Source organism: Gymnoscopelus braueri (genome assembly GCF_963280865.1).
Source record: "Gymnoscopelus braueri genome assembly, chromosome: 10".
NCBI lineage: Eukaryota > Metazoa > Chordata > Actinopteri > Myctophiformes > Myctophidae > Gymnoscopelus > Gymnoscopelus braueri.
In genome coordinates this window covers 48,718,718-48,736,178 of record NC_137611.1, presented here as the reverse complement: position 1 = coordinate 48,736,178, position 17,461 = coordinate 48,718,718, and the positions used below count along the sequence as shown (strand labels likewise).

At 42.4% G+C, this 17,461-nt stretch overlaps 1 protein-coding gene across 1 annotated transcript in view; it reads right to left on the bottom strand.

Annotated features, from left to right (window-relative positions):
- Positions 1–17,461, bottom strand: part of myo10 (myosin X) — a 166,282-nt gene that overhangs the window by 42,019 nt on the left and 106,802 nt on the right. Inside the window, exons 5-18 of the mRNA XM_080440639.1 lie at positions 12,645–12,779; positions 10,472–10,596; positions 9,529–9,542; positions 9,212–9,296; positions 8,631–8,734; positions 7,200–7,329; positions 5,756–5,874; positions 4,975–5,121; positions 4,574–4,674; positions 3,787–3,853; positions 3,517–3,609; positions 1,286–1,354; positions 987–1,069; positions 364–472 (exon numbers count right to left, since the gene is read on the bottom strand). Coding sequence (XP_080296765.1) covers positions 364–472; positions 987–1,069; positions 1,286–1,354; positions 3,517–3,609; positions 3,787–3,853; positions 4,574–4,674; positions 4,975–5,121; positions 5,756–5,874; positions 7,200–7,329; positions 8,631–8,734; positions 9,212–9,296; positions 9,529–9,542; positions 10,472–10,596; positions 12,645–12,779 — 1,381 coding nt within the window. The remainder of the gene's footprint in view (positions 1–363; positions 473–986; positions 1,070–1,285; positions 1,355–3,516; positions 3,610–3,786; positions 3,854–4,573; positions 4,675–4,974; positions 5,122–5,755; positions 5,875–7,199; positions 7,330–8,630; positions 8,735–9,211; positions 9,297–9,528; positions 9,543–10,471; positions 10,597–12,644; positions 12,780–17,461) is intronic.

Genomic DNA, 17,461 nt, shown 5'->3' with positions numbered 1-17,461 from the left:
ACAATAATACATGTATTATAAGTGCTGGTCATAATGCATTATAAGCTCAGTGGAACAACACATTATAACTATCAGGTAACACTTTACTGAAAGGTTGTGTTTATAATGCATTGTAATCACATTTATAATGCACTTATACGGCTTCATAACACTGGTTATACATGTTTATAATTATGCATAACAAAAATTACAAAGAGTGAGTGAGTGAGTGAGTGAGTGAGTGAGTGAGTGAGTGAGTGAGTGAGTGAGTGAGTGAGTGAGTGAGTGAGTGTGTGTGTGTGTGTGTGTGTGTGTGTGTGTGTGTGTGTGTGTGTGTGTGTGTGTGTGTGTGTGTGTGTGTGTGTGTGTGTGTGAGAGTCTCACTTTGAACTGGGAGCTGACGGTGGGTCGTCGGTGTTTGCAGCTGGACTTGAGAGTGTCCTGTTTGTTACGACTGGACACGTGTTCAAACAGGTCATACACAAAGTCCAGCCTGAAAGAGAGACAGAGAGAGAGAGAGAGAGAGAGAGAGAGAGAGAGAGAGAGAGAGAGAGAGAGAGAGAGAGAGAGAGAGATAGTTGGAATACACAAAATGAACAGTCTAAAATCAAGAGAGAGGAAAGCAGATAGTGAATATATTTATAAAATGAGGAGCATTCGAAAGCATTGCATCCATCAGGGTAACTACCTGAATTGTATCACGTGTAAATGTATTTGTTTTATAGTTTGTAAGTAAGGGCAGTTGGTTTAGATCCTGTTCTTATGAACTGGCATCTTATAATACTAACTGCAGCCCCCCCCCTGTTTTACTGTTCCACTGTTTTGATTGATTTTACTGCATAGTCTTAGCCTTTTTAGTGTTTTTTCCTAATAAAGTAGATTTTTGTTGTTGTCTCATGGCAGACCCCTGTGGACGGCGTTTGTGCCAAGTTCGGTGCGGATTGGAGCAACGGTGTGAATGAACCTGAATGACAAAGGTTTTAATGTTTATTGGTTTCCATGGTTACCTGCTCTCTCTCATCATGTTGAGAATGTCGTCTCTGAACGTGTCTCTGTTCTTCTCCAGGATGCCTCTGACGTCGTACACCACCTGTCCATCGGGGGGAGACGCAGAGTCGTTACAGCAACGTACACTAACAACCAGTGGTGGAAAAAAGTACTCAAATGTTTTACTTAAGTAAAAGTATCAATACTGCAATGTGGAAGCACTCATTTACAAGTAAAAGTCTGGAATAAATAAAAAAAATTGGTATTGGTATCAAATGTACTTAAAGCACCACTACACACACACACACACACATCTTACCTCTCCTGCATAATGTCTGACTCCAAAGAAATGAACAGCGACACGTGGCTTCACATAGAATGGATTTTTCTGATAGAGCGAGAGAGAGAGAGAGAGAGAGAGAGAGAGAGAGAGAGAGAGAGAGAGAGAGAGAGAGAGAGAGAGAGAGAGAGAGAGAGAGAGAGATATCAAACAGTTAGAACATGTACTTCTTTTATTAGTGCTGAATGTATGCAGTCATAAAATCTTAATATTATTCTAAAAATATAATATAATAAAAGTAATAAAAATATAATAATCCCTGACATTATTGCATTTAATGTGGCTGTAAAAGCGACCAAAGCGTAGCGGGGGAAATATGATGGGCTATATTTAACAGTGGTGGAAAGTAACTTTACCCTACTCCACTACATCTCAAAGGCAAATATTGTACTTTTTACTCCACTACAATTATACGAAAACCTAGAAATACTCTGTTACAACAAGTAAAAGTCCTGTATTCAAAATGCACTAGAGTTAAAGAAAAGTATTGGTATCTGGTATCAAAGATTATGCTTAGGTACCAAAAGGAAAATAACTCATTGTGTAGAAAGTCCCATTTCTCAAGTTTTCAAAATGCTTAAATATCTTTTGAAAATAGCCAATCTACTGTAAGTTCTAGATAGGGCTTAAGTGGTTAAAGTATGTTTTGTAAAGTAACTTGTAATTCTTTTCCCCCAGTAACTAATAACTAAAGTTTTTGTATAATGGTAGTAGAGTCAAAAGTAGTGTGGAGTAGTATAAAGTATTGAAACATTTAAAAAGTATTAAGTAAAGTAAAAAAAATACCTACAACTTGTACTCAAGTACTTGAGTAAATGTAATTGGTTACTTTCCACCACTGCTAAATGGAACAGAGCGGTTAGCATCGCACTAATGCCAGCGGGCAGCGCTGTTAGCTAAAATGCAAAAAAAAAAAAAAAAAAACACAACCACATTCTGCTAAATGAGTAAAACAGATGTTTTTTCCTCATGCATATAAAAACATAGAACAGATGGTCAAAACATGTGAATTATGTCTATTTATAGACTATAATATGACAAGTATGAAGCGTGTGGACCCAGGTTTCCATAGAAACCTCCGGTTCAATTAAATCACTGCTTCAAAACCCATACAGGAAAAGGTTTCAATCCTGACCTCTCATTGGTCAGGGTTCACATATATTAATATGCCTCATTAAAATACATTGATATGCTGCATGATTGCCAGCATAGATGTCGTAAAAAAAAAGTCAAATAATGAATCTGCTTCGCAATTGCATGACATCACCTAATTTATTGCAGTCTCTACTGTAATGTAAAATGAGTGATAGTAATCATTGTTGTTTGTTCAGTAACAGTTCTCCCCAGCTCTTTAGTAAACAGAAAATACATTTTCAAGTTGGGATACCAATTTAATCCAATCAGGAGAGAGAACTTGTCCAGGATGAAGTATAAACAAGTGCAATTGGAAGTGATGACACAAAGAAATGAGCAGACAAAATTGGATCTGGAACACTATAAAATAGAAGCTGGTAAATGGGTTCTTTCCCCTGATTGGATCAATTTGGTATCCTGACCTGGAAATGTACTTCCCCTCTACCCTCTCTGGGTTAAAAACTACGCAAAATCAGAGGCACTCTGGCTAGCAGATTAATGGAAAAATGAAGGCCTGTTCCTCGGATAAGATCAGTGGAACGGCCGCTTAATGGCCTGGAGGTCAGTTAGAGTGGGATCCTATGGGGGAGACACAGGGCCCCCCAGGCACACCATGTACATGTACCCCATGTATTAGTGCATGTTGAAGTTAATGTACAGAGTGCTGACCATGACTGTACAGTTTAAAACATGACTGTGCAGTTTAAAACATGACTGTACAGTTTAAAACATGACTGTACAGTTTAAAACATGACTGTGCAGTTTTTAAACATGCCTGTGCAGTTTAAAACATGGCTTTGCAGTTTAAAACATGACTGTGCCGTTTTTAAACATGCCTGTGCAGTTTCAAACATGGCTATGCAGTTTAAAACATGACTGTACATTTTCACGACTGTGCAGTTTTTAAACATGACTGTGCAGTTTTTAAACATGACTGTGCAGTCTTTAAACATGACTGTGCAGTTTTAAAACATGACTGTGCAGATTTTAAACATGACTGTGCAGATTTTAAACATGACTGTGCAGTTTTTAAACATGACAGTGCCGTTTTAAAACATTAATTGAAGTTAACATACAGCGTGCTGACTGTGCAGTTTCTCCAGCAGCGTCTCATCGGTGGCTTTGGGGAAATGGCTCTCCTCGTTCATCAACGCCAGGAGGCCCAGTTTCTATGGAGACACAGTCGTCGTGATCATCATCATCATCATCATCATCATGATTGTCATGCATGAGGACTTCATACCTTCTCCATCATGTCTATTAATACACGTATTAATATCATATTAATATTAATACGTCTATTAATGCATGTATTAATAGACGTGTATATATGAGGGACGTCCTACCTTCTCGATCATGTCCAGACATTCTCCATTGTCCATCCAGTCGATGTCCACCCACACCAGACCCTCTCTGGACATGACAGCCAATGAAAAGACAGCACCAACACGTAGTTACTGACAAGCACTCTGATTGGTGGATGTCTGAATTTCTCCAGGGACTATTTGCAGCTAAAACGCAATAATACTTTGACAAAAAATGTAAAGGTACCATAACGTTGACTATCAACTCAGTTATTCATATAAATCCTGTACTTTGTAATTTAATTTAATTTAATTTAATTTAATTTAATTAATTTAATTTAATTTAATTTAATTTAATTTAATTTAATTTAATTTAATTTAATTTAATTTAATTTAATTTAATTTAATTTAATTTAATTTAATTTAATTTAATTTAATTTAATCCTTTTTTATCCCAATTTTAGTGGTTATGCCAATCATTTCCTCATCACACATTTCTGTGTTGTCACTGCTATCCTACTGCCTCACCTGCCAGGAATGCCCACCAAGAAGGACGTACTGATTTATTCTACTGGATCACCTGCCAGTGAGGAGCCCCCACCGGTAGGACATCCCGTTCAAAATTCCCAACTGACAGGTTCCGCCCCCAGCCCGTATAATATAACCCTGTCAATTGTATTTGTATAGACACTCAGCCAAGCCGGATACAAACCAAGTGGTGGATAGGTACTTTACCCCTGCACCACCCCAGCACCCACCCTAGGTAGCACTTTAATCACTATGGAGAAAACAGTAAATAAAACCTCTCCACGGTGGAGGCTCCACCTACTTGTTGTATTCCAGCTGTTCCAGGGAGAAGATGTGTTTGTTGAAGTATTCCTGCAGCTTCTCGTTGGCGTAGTTGATGTTGAACTGCTCAAAACGGTTCACCTGTAAGGCAAAAGGCAGGTGTATGAAAAATGAAAGAATATTACATTTTCTGAAAAAAATAAATATATATACGTATTAAATAAAAGCAAAGAAAATAAAAGAAAAGAAAAAAACTAGAGGGTGGTAAAAAAAAGAAGAAAGTAACCGCTTAAGTACTATTTAAATATAGCGACAATACAGATTTACAAGCTTACAATTCGGATGATCGGATCTGCTATTTTTGCCAAATGTTCGCCCCCCCCAGAATAGGGATGATAGGGTTGATGTTGTTAACATATAAAGTATTATAATGAGTCTCACCTCAAAGTTCTCAAATCCAAATATGTCAAGGATTCCGATGGACTTGAAATCGTCTTTGCCTCGGATTCTGTTGTTGAGTTTACGGATAATCCACGTGAAGCACTGAGAGTACAACGACATGGCCATGGAGTCCCGAGAGTCCACAGCCTGCACACACACACACGCACACGCACGCACGCGCGTGCACACACACACACACACACACACACACACACACACACACACACACACACACACACACACACACACACACACACACACACACACACACACACACACACACACACACACACACACACACACACACACACACACAAACACACAATAATATATCACTGAAAATGGATGAATTAAAGGGTGAAACAACAACAATCATTATTTAATAATCAACAGGGTTGGGATTCGCTAGGGGGGATATATGCCTTTGCTGGGGACCCCCTGGAATCCTTTCAAAGACCCCCGGGGGTCCCCGAACCCCACTTTGAGAACCACTGGGTTAGGGTTGTGGGTTTGATTCCCGGTGGTGTTAGGGCAGTGGTTCTCAAAGTGGGTTCCAGGGGGTCCCCAGCGAAATGTGTTACTGTGGCTATTTAAAAATAGCAGATATACAAGCTCACAGAGCGCCACAAACATTTTAGAAAAATCTTGAAAGTGTTTGAACAATGTGAATTTCTTTAACGCAAATCTTTTCTTCTGGGGGTCCCTGGCACAAAACATTTTCAGATAGGGGTCTGCGGCCAAATACATATCAATTTGGGAGTCCTTGGCACTTGGTACCTACCTGTTCCACAGTGAGCGGGGTGCAGATCTCCTCTCCTCTCAGGATCAAGGAGCGGTGCGTCAGAACCTCCGACAGCTGATCTGGGTTCAGACCCAACAGCTCTGATGTTCTGCTGAGAGCTGTGGACCAATGCACACCTTAGACATTAGATCCTGTTGTCTGGTAGGACACCTACTGGCTGATAAGTGGAACTGCCTTGAAGGTCATTTTCTTTGCTTCTTTGAGAGCAAAGTTCCATTTAGTGCATATCGTTGCTGTCGGGCAGAAACCTCCATATTTTTTTTGCGTAACACAAAAGTATCAAAAGTAGCAGATCTACAAGCTCGAAACGTGGCACAAAGCGACACGTTTTGCGCTTGTAGATCTGCTACTTTCGCTATCGTTTAATTTGAATACTGAAAAGTAACAGTTTTGGACGTATAGAGCACCGAAGTCCTGACGTCACTAGTAGAGGGTGCATTCCGCAGGTTCATGGCTTTACTTTTTGTATTGATATCCTCATTGGGGAATCTTAGATCGCTTCACATAAGAACTGTGTTCCAAAAATAAACACACCACCCTGGCGTTTTTACTCATATGGATATGAAGCATCGACTGAGGTGTAAATGTACACATTTACCCAAAGAGTAACACAATATAAACACTAGAAACGAGTCAAACAACCCAAAGACTACATTTCCCATGAACGCGGCAGCTGTGGGGACAGTGATTTCAGACCCGGAAGTAGTAGTTCTTAAGACTTTTAAGGCAGAATTAATTCCATTTTCGCCAGAAACAGGCTGTATCAAATATGAATGAATATCATAAACGATGCAGAGCCACCCCCCTGACAAAAACGCCAGGGTGGTGTGTTTATGTTTGGAACACAGTTCTTATATGACGTGATCTAAGATTCCCAAATGGGGATTTCAACGCAAAAAATGAAGCCACGAACCCTGGAACAGCGCCCTCTACTGGCCCTCTACTGGCAGTGACGTCAGACTTCGGCGCTTTATAAGGTTTCCACCCGACAGAGACGATGTATTAATGAACAGAGCTCTCCAAGTCAGTACAATGAAGTGTAAGTGTAAATAATCTATTTAGGAGTTAGCAAGAATGCAAATTTACATCCTCCAGTCCCTCACATACAACATGAAAACAAAATACGACATAACATATTACAATACAGCTGGAACAAGGATAGAAAACAGAGATACAAAACAAGTAAGTCATAATTCATTTTCTACTCCCCTCCCCTCCTCTCCTCTCCTCTCCTCTCCTCTCCTCTCCTCTCCTCTCCTCTCCTCTCCTCTCCTCTCCTCTCCTCTCCTCCCCTCAGAAGTCATCTTCATTGTACAGCAGGTAAGACAGACAGACAGACAGACAGACAGACAGACAGACAGACAGACAGACAGACAGACAGACAGACAGACAGACAGACAGACAGACAGACAGACAGACAGACCTGACTTGGAGGAGATCTGTGCTCCTCCCGCCGTCACAAACTCCATGTTCCCCGCGTGGAGAATGGCCGCCAGGAGGCGCAGGATGTCCCGGATGTTCTCCTCCGAGAACTGCATAGTCCGCATTGCATTCTGGGAAGGCCACGACACACACACACACACACACACACAGAGGAAGAGTAGAAGACAAACATAATCGAATACAACCTTTATTACCATACATACCAGACATTTTAATTGATTAAAATGGAGTTAATAGGCTCTATACACAGCAGCTATATTGGCAATAAATTGGGCCTCTTCCTTACTTCCTTCACAGGCATTACCAATGATCCATTTAGTGGTTATCAAACATTTTAATTTCAAGGACCCCCATTACAAACTCAAGAGTTACACACCCGTAAGGGTTCATTCTGTTGGAATGGAACAGAGCCTTCATTAGTATCACAAAATAGCAAATAAATGTGCGATGCAACATTTGCTAAGCTCATAGATTGTCTATTTACGCTATTTTTTAAAACAAAACACAAATGGAAAGTATTAAAAAGAGCTTGTGACTAAATTATAACTACATACGATCAATCGGAACACAGGTTATTTTTTGTCCATTTCCTGAAAAGTAAGGATTTTGGACATGAAAGGTTTCCAACTGAATTGGAACTCGTCTAACAGATGGTTATAAGTAGGTCCAGCCGCTATTCAGCCAGCTCCTTGTGGAGGACTTCAAGTTAACAATGGAGATAATGAACCCATTGCCACCTATAGCTGCTGCAGAGTATGAACACGTACTTTCCCATGCAGCTTTTGAATCTGCAAGGTACAAAGTGGGCGGAGCTTCTTCTTGTCGAATGGCTGTGTACATCACTGACCTTAGTGTTGACCATAATCATGATCAGTAACGTGGTGTTATGACCAGTAACCAGTGGTGGAAAGTAACTAAGTACATTTACTCAAGTACCGTACTTGAGTACAATTTTGAGGTACTTTTACTTTACTGGGGTATTTCCAATTGTCTATGCTTTTACTTCTACTCCACTACATCTCAAAGGCAAATATTGTCCTTTACTCCACTACAATTATTTGACAACTTTAGTTACTAGTTACTTTGCATATATCAATTATTACATTATAAAACATACATTAACCACTTTAGCCCTATTTTATACCTGGGCTATTTGAAAATAGCAGATCTCTGTGAGCTTGTACATCTTCTATTTTCAAACATTTTAATACTTTGGTACTTTAAGTACATTTTGATACCAATACTTTTGTACTTTTACTCAAGTAATTTTTTTATTCCGGACTTTTACTTGTAACAGAGTAGTACCTACATTGCACTACATTGCAGTATTGATACTTTTACTCAAGTAAAACATTTGAGTACTTTTCCCACCACTGCCAGTAACCAGTAACGTGGTGTAGTTCATACGTACCAGGACGTCGTGAAAAGTGTCCGCGTCGTTGATGGTGTTGTCGGACACGCAGCCCGACTGTCGTAGGTAGTAATAGTTCTCTGGTTTGGACAGACCGAAGGCCTCTGAAACCATCGATAAAAACACTTGTTAACTCTGCGTTAACATTAACAACAATAATGATGTCACTAGAGAGGTCGCAACCAAAAATAGTTTTTTATCTTTTCTTTCTTTACTTCTTAAATTATCAACGAATCGACACGAAAAAAGGAAGTCATATAATAATGGAGCTTATGTGCTGTGAGGGAAGCAGTGTAGGAGAGACAGACCGTAGGAAAGCTGAGACGGAGACAGTGTAGGAGAGACAGACCGTAGGAGAGCTGAGAGGGAGACAGTGTAGGACAGACAGACCGTAGGAGAGCTGAGAGGGAGACAGGAGAGACAGACCGTAGGAAAACTGAGAGGGAGACAGTGTAGGAGAGACAGACCGTAGGAAAGCTGAGAGGGAGACAGTGTAGGAGAGACAGACTGTAGGAGAGACGGACTGTAAGAAAGCTGAGAGGGAGACAAGTGTAGGAGAGACAGACAGGCAGGTGTCTCACCTCTCTGTTCAGTGTTGGTACCAGCCAGCAGGGCATAGAAGATGTGATAGTTTCTCTCTCCTGGGTTCTGTCTCACCACGCGGTTCTGATGGCAGAGAGACAGAACAGTCAGCACACACATGCACACTAACACTCACACATGCAGGCACGCGCTCGCACGCACACACACACACACACACACACACACACACACACACACACACACACACACACACACACACACACACACACACACACACACACACACACACACACACACACACACACACACACACACACACACACATACATTGAGTGTGCTAAAACAGATGTCTCACCTTCTCTAAGAGGTCTTTGTCCAGAGAGAAGATCTTAGTTAAGGAATACAACTGATTGTAACTGTCTCACCCTCTGTCATCAATTACGCACGCACGCACGCACGCACGCACGCACGCACGCACGCACGCACGCACGCACGCACGCACGCACGCACGCACGCACGCACGCACACACACACACACACACACACACACACACACACACACACACACACACACACACACACACACACACACACACACACACACACACACACACACACACACACACACACACACACACACACACACACACACACACACACACACACACACACACACACACACGAACGCTCACACAAACGTTTGTATAAGTCTACTATACTTGTGAGGACATCAACATTTTAGGATGGCAATTTCATTTTCACCAAGCCTGAATTCCAAACAGTTGCACACCGGTGACGTGCACCGAAAATAGCAGATCCACAAGCTGTGAGCTTGTAGATCTGCTATTTTTCGGTGTGCGTCACCGGTGTGCAACTCCATATACAGTACATCAGGCATAACTCTAACTTCTAAATGTCTAATCCTAACCCCAACCTGAGTCTTTTCCTAAAACAACTATTGATCTTGTGTGGACCAGGAAAATTGTCCTCAAAATGTAAATTTCTCAAATTCTACAATATACTTGTGTGGACATTTGGGTCCTCACAAGTATGGTAATACAAGCGCGCTCGCACACACACACACACACACACACACACACACACACACACACACACACACACACACACACACACACACACACACACACACACACACACACACACACACACACACACACTAAATCACTCTCTTAAAGGCTCCTCATTGACTGTCCGCTCCGTGCGGCGCTGGCAGCTCTTCAAGCAACTTCCTGCTTCCTGTCCAGACAGGAAGTTGAGGACGGTTCATTAAAGGATACAGTCTATTATCTTTCCTCCCTGGATGTTTCCTTTCTGGCAGAAGTGGAGCTGGACGAACTTCCCGAAGCGACTGGAGTTGTTGTTGTAGACCGTCTTAGCGTTCCCGAACGCCTCCATGATGGGGCTGTAGAGAGATCACATCACCATTAACAATAGGCTCTATGAAAGACGGTTAATTTAGGAAGATATGCCATCCCAATTGTAGCCACTAGAGGCGAAATGGTACACACATCCTAATGGTCTCCTAAGTGGGTGCGAACATCCTATGTTTACTGGTGCTAGTTCCCACGAGAGTGTGTTGCTGGGACAGAGAAAGGTTTAAAAAATTATAGATTTTCTCCTGATTTTTCTCTCTAATGGCCGTTCAAATCCGCCATTCCTTCAGCGGTGAAACATCACAGCTTTCACCATTGGAATTGCATTACCAAACGCACACATTCTTACATTTTATGGGTTTATTTCGTCATAGCGCAACATATGGTGAAGTTTTGTAGTGCAGGTCATTGCAACAACCAACAAAAAATTCAAATGAAAACGGGACCGGTAAATATTCGAAACTTTCTGTGATTCTGCCAATAATCATATTCTTTGAGACACACATTTCGAGTTTTTGCCGGGTCAAACAAGGGAATCACGTGACGTTGATCCCCTTCCCGTATTCGCTCATACTAGGACATCAGAGTCAAATATTTATTTCAGTGACCATGGGGCTAATGAATGGTTCAGAAGCTGTGTTCGCATTCACTCTTCCATTGGAATTAATAGACTCCAACCTGCTTCCGGTCTCCTAAAAAGGCGGCCAGCTACTTCACGCAGATACAGGAACTAAACCGGAGATGGCAGGTCTATTTTTTTGTATTGGGCTCTATGTACAGCAGCCATATTGGGCAGAAATAGGGCCTCTTCCTAACTCCCTTCACAGGTGTTACCAATGATGCTAATTAAGGTTCTGTTCCATTCTAGTCAAGTGGGTCTCAAAGTGTGGTCCAGGGACCCTCATGGTTCCTTGAGGGGGTTCCAAATAGCCCCTTATGGGTGTGTAAATCTGAGAGTGTACAAATGGAACCAAATGGACCCGTAAGGTACACTCTCAGAGTTATGGTGGTACTTGAAATTTAAAGACGTGGTGCCATGGTTTTGCACTTTTTCTGTTTTTCATGTGTCTATGAGGTTGATATAACTTCATTAAGCCCCCTGGTGGTGTTTTTATGGTGTTTTGTCTTCTCTGACTATCTTGAGGGTCAAACGTGCCAATAGAAAAACAGCCATTTAATGACACAGTAAAAATATACCCTCCCCCTCATTATCATAACACAACAGGTGTGGGCATGAGGAGGAGGAGGGTCTAGGACAGGTGGGTGGTGCTAAGGTGGTGGAGGAGGTGCTAAGGTGAGAACCAGGTATACATTACATTACATTACAGTCATTTAGCAGACGCTTTTATCCAAAGCGACTTACAATAAGTGTATTCAACATAGGTAGGGAACGAAAACTACTAATCACCAGAAGTCTTTAGTGCATTTTCTGCAAAAACAAGCAACCAAGAGTATACCTAGCGCCAAGGTAATGGTATACTTAATGAATTGGAGGCGTGCCCACATAAAAGCATAATTTTAACACTTTCTGTACACTTTTTTGAAAAAAATCTTCCTCCTAGTATAACCATAATACCTGAAGATTATGTTTTAAAGGGGGAAAAAATCACTGAAAATCACGGCACCCCGTCTTTAAACAAATGTGAGAACCGCTGTGCTACACTAAATGGAACAGTCAGAACCTTCATTAGAATCATTGGTAACATCTGTGAAGGAAGTACGTAAGGAAGAGGCTCAATTTCTTTACAATATGGCTGCTGTGATAGAGCCCATTTAGGCATTCGGCAAATGCTCAAATCCAGAGCGACTTACAATAAGCAAGGTAAACAAACGTACATCAAATGCAGAGCCTCAGTAAACTAGGATCACAGGTAAACCAAGAACCAATCAGTCTAAACAACATGCTCTCTAATTTACATTTTTAACATTGTGGTCAAGTGTGTGTGTGTGTGTGTGTGTGTGTGTGTGTGTGTGTGTGTGTGTGTGTGTGTGTGTGTGTGTGTGTGTGTGTGTGTGTGTGTGTGTGTGTGTGTGCTTGTGTGTGCGTGTGCGTGAGCGTTTGTGCCTGCATATGTACCTGCTCTCCAGCAGAGCCTCCTCTACATGGGACGTCCTGTCTCGGGACGATGTCTCCAGGCTGTGCTGACTCATGGCTGACAGGAACTTCAGGATCAACTTGGTGCTCTCGGTCTTCCCCGCTCCGCTCTCACCACTGAGGAGACAGGAAATGACATCACTACATCGCCACGAACACGAAACACGCCACAACTAGAAATACATCACAACAGGAAACACATCATCACAACAAGCAACATCAAAACAGGAAACACATCACAAGCATAATAATAATAATAATAACTAGAGGTTTGGGCCGCTTCGCGGCCCTCACATCTAGGCCCGATCAAAATAAAAGAGATGCTGCGGCTAAAAAGAAGGAAAGCTGCTGTGGCTAAAATGTTATGATGTAGTAGGAAATGTAGTTTTATATTAATTGTACAATATGTAAGTACATTGAAGGCGGGGAAAGAAGCCTAAATAATAGCCAGAGCTCTGATCAACAGTCTGTGGTAAGTTTCGGGGCAAGTGGAGTGATCGTGTGTTGACCAACCCTTAACAGATTTTGGAGGTCATTTCAATTATAGTAGTAATTATAATAATAATATAATATATATAGGATAGGATATTGATCCCCACTCTTTCCCCACGTGTTTTTTGTCTGTATATTTTGCACATAAGTGAATTTGGGCCTCTTCCTTTCTCCCTTCACAGCTGTTACCAATGATGCTAATTAAGGTTCTGTTCCATTCTAGTCAAACAGAGTCAGGGTGCTGATATTGTGCATGTTGAGGAAACACTCAAGTGGGTCTCAAAGTGTGGTCCATGGACCCTCATGGTTCCTTGAAGGGGTTCCAAATGGCCCCTTATGGGTGTGTAATTCTGAGTGTGTGCAAATGGACCCTTACGCGTCCATTTGGTTCCATTTGTACAATCTCAGAGTCCTTGAAAAAAAAAACATTTGAGAAAAATGTGAGAACCGCTGAATTTTGTCCTCTGCATTTACCCATCCTTTAACAACTAGGAGCAGTAAGCAGCCAGTGAGTGGCGCTCGCGGAGCAATTAGGGGTTAAGAGTCTTGCTCAGGGACACACATCAACACATTGCTGGCCTGACCTGGAGTCGTACCTGGGACAACCAGGGGCTCTGGCTCCTCAGGCAGGCTCACTAACCACTCAGCTATGCCCCCCTGCAACATCACCACCAGGGTAGAAGAGTTTGTAGAAGCGTGTTAGAGTGCGTTAAGAGTGTGGAACAAAGGGGTTCCACCGCACCTCAAGCCAAATTCAGGCCGGTCCGGTGCATCTCAGAAGCGGGACTGGTGAGTATGAAGAAGGAAGGCACTGGAGCTTTATTTTTTTAAATAACAGGAGCGTTGACGCGCAGCACAGTGTGCTTGTATTCAGCTATTTTCAAAATATATTTATACATTTGAAGAAATGGGACATTCTGCATAATGAGTACTTTTACTTTTGGTACTTTAAGTATATTTTGATACCAATACTTCTGTACTTTTACTCAAGTACATTTTGAATTCCGGACTTTACTATAGTATTTCTATATTGCAGTATTGATACTTTTACTTTTTTTTTTTTACAATTTGAGTACTTTTTCCACCACTGCCCGTACCTCACCAATACAACCCTGTTCTGTACCTGTGTACCTGTACCCCACCAATACAAAGTCCTGTACACTTGATGACAGTGGTGGACAGTAACAAAGTACATTTACTTGAGCACTGTACTTAGGTTTATTTTTTTCCTTATAACAATTTCCTTACTTTCTTTTTTCTCTCCCCCCCTTTACTTGAGTATTTGTATTTTTGCATACTTATGACTTTCACTCCACTATAGGCTACATTTCAAATATACAAATATTGTACTTTTTGACTCCAATACATTTCTAGGAAAAATAAAAGGTACGTTATGAATTAATCACTTACACCCTGTTTCAAGTAGTGAAAATAGCAGAAAAAAGCATGCACTGCAGTACTTTCACTCAAGTAGAGTTGAGTAATATTTGACGATGAGTATCTATACTTTGACTCAAGTATCGGGGTTGAGTACTTTGTCCAGCACTGGTTATTGATGACTTGCTGACTGAGAGGATGATCACTTAACAATGTTTATGGTAAGCTTACATTTCAACACACACACACACACACACACACACACACACACACACACACACACACACACACACACACACACACACACACACACACACACACACACACCAACTCCTGTAACTTTTATTTCTAAATTGTTTTTTAGTTTTAGTTTTGCAGTTTTATTTAGCTTTTTACCCCCTTTTTCTCCCCAATTTAGTCGTTATGCCAATTGATTCCTTCCCACACACATTTCTGTGTTGTCACTGCTGTTGTATCCTTTGGGGCTTTTCTGCCTGAAACAGGGAGAGATGGGGATAAACATGCAGTAAAAATCATCGGGAACAAGACTCAAACCAGCGATGCACTGTCAAGCTACATTAGAGCCTAGGTGCCTGGACCGCTAGGCCACCAGTCCGGGCTTCTGCAGTCGTATCCTACTGACCTGCCAGTGAGGAGCCCCCACCGGGAGGACGTATAGCCTTCGTCCTACTCCTCCCGCCCAACACTCCCCTCTGACAGGTTCCTGTAAGATTACTTAGAGACAAATATCAACCTCCCCGCCCGGCTTCCCTCCCCCGAACACGGGCCAACTGTGTTCGTGTAGACGCTCGACAAAGCCGTTATGCACCACGGTGGATTTGAACCCACAAGGTGCAAGGTGGTGGGCGGGAACTTCACCACTGCACCACTCGAGAGCTTTTTTCCTTTTTTTATTCCTTATTTACCCAGGGTAGTAGCTCACACACACACACACACACACACACACACACACACACACACACACACACACACACACACACACACACACACACACACACACACACACACACACACACACACACACACACACACACACACACACACACACACTAAAATCTGCATGTAAGCTACAACCACAGTTTTATACAGTTGGCCACTGAGGGCACTTCAGCGGCTTTGGGGGAGGGGTGAGTTGTGGCCATTCACTTTGCCATTCACTTTCCCACCCAAGCTTGTCCTGTCGGTCCAGGGAATCCAACCGGGAACCTTTCGGCAACAAGTGCGCTCCTCTAACCTGTTGTGTCATGGCTGCCAGTTCCCACCTGATGTTGTGTGGGAGTCCTGCCAGCTTCAGGCCGTACTGAATAACTGCCAGCTCGCACAAGGTCTTCAAACTGGGACTTGAGTGCAAGATCTGTAAGATCTGTGTATGGGTTGTGTATCCCAAGAGGATTATACGATCTCCCACCATGCAACAGCACATATTAGACGTTGTACTTTGGTAATGTCGCTTGGCCACAACCCTCTTCCAGCAGAAGGTCTTTGTATTTAATTTCCACAGATCATTGTAGGGCTGGTCGTCATTGAAGCCACCAATTATGTACAGCTCTCCATTGTAGGCAAAGGCTGAATGACCCCAGCGTCCATACTGTGCAGAAGGCGTGTCCAGCCAGAAGTTGGTCTCTGTGTCAAACACTCTGACCTCTGACCCAAATACATACATTTTTGTCCCGATGATGGTGGCAGAGTGACTTGATGAGACTGGCGGTGGAATGCCTCTGGTGTTAACTGAAGACCAGACCATTGTGGTGGTGTCCAACTAGATGTCATTATTACAGTATCTATTAAGCTCATTGTATCCTCCAAATATAAACATGACCTTCCCCAAGACACAGGCTGAGTGGTGGCACCTTGACTCTGGTATTCTGGACCTTGACTCTGCATACTTGGAAGTCTTCAGCCTGAGCCATCTCTGGGTGTCGACATCAAATCCATAAAGAGCGTTGTCCCTGAAATCGCCCCTGATGGAATTAAAGTTAATACAACAAGGGCATTCCTTTGGGCATTCCTTCCTTATTATCCTACAATTCACTATCCCGCCCCAGATGTAGATGATATCTTCTATCAGCACAGCTGTGTGGCCCCAGCGCATGGAGGGAACCTCAAGGTGACCTTCTCCTCTTCCAGTCGCCACTAGAGGCAACTTCTCACAGCATATAGACGCTGTGTTGAAGACATGCACATTAATCTGATCCATGTTGTTGGTCATACCGTGATTGAAGCCTCCAAAGTAGAACACATTTTCCCCCACTGGCACAGCAGCACAATGACGCAAGCTTGTTTTCTGTTCAACCAGTTCCATTTTCAGGGGCAAACATCTCTGTCCCTCAGTGTGTGTCTCTCCTTGGCTGTCTGTCTGTCTCTCACTCTCTCTGTCGCTCCGTCTCTCACTCTGTCACACCGTATATCTCTGTTCCTCCGCCTGTTTGTCTCGGAATCCGTTTCGAAACCTGTCTCTCACTCGCTAAACCCTCTAATCTCTCCTCGTATTTGTAGCATCTTAATATAAGTCAGATCAGAGCTGTAGTGTGATGTCACACCTATCACAAAGCGTTGACACACGTGTGGAACGACGCCGATTTGCGTTAAACGTCACTGGATCCACTGACTTTCCACCCAAAACATGTCTAATGCAACATAACTGCAACTGATTACTTGTCGTTCGAACAGGAAAGTAGACAAATTCAACTTCTACTCGCAGGTTACGATGTTAAATATAATGTGTCTGGTTGTCACAGGAGCTAGACACTTGGCACCGTGCCCTAAGTGACTGGTTCTCAAAGTGGGGTCCAGGGGCTCTCAGGGTTCCTTGAGTGGTTTCCAAATGTCCCTTACAGGTCTGTAACTCTGAGAGTGTACAAATGACACTCTCAGAGTTTAATTTACGAAGAGGATTTTACAGTGCAGAT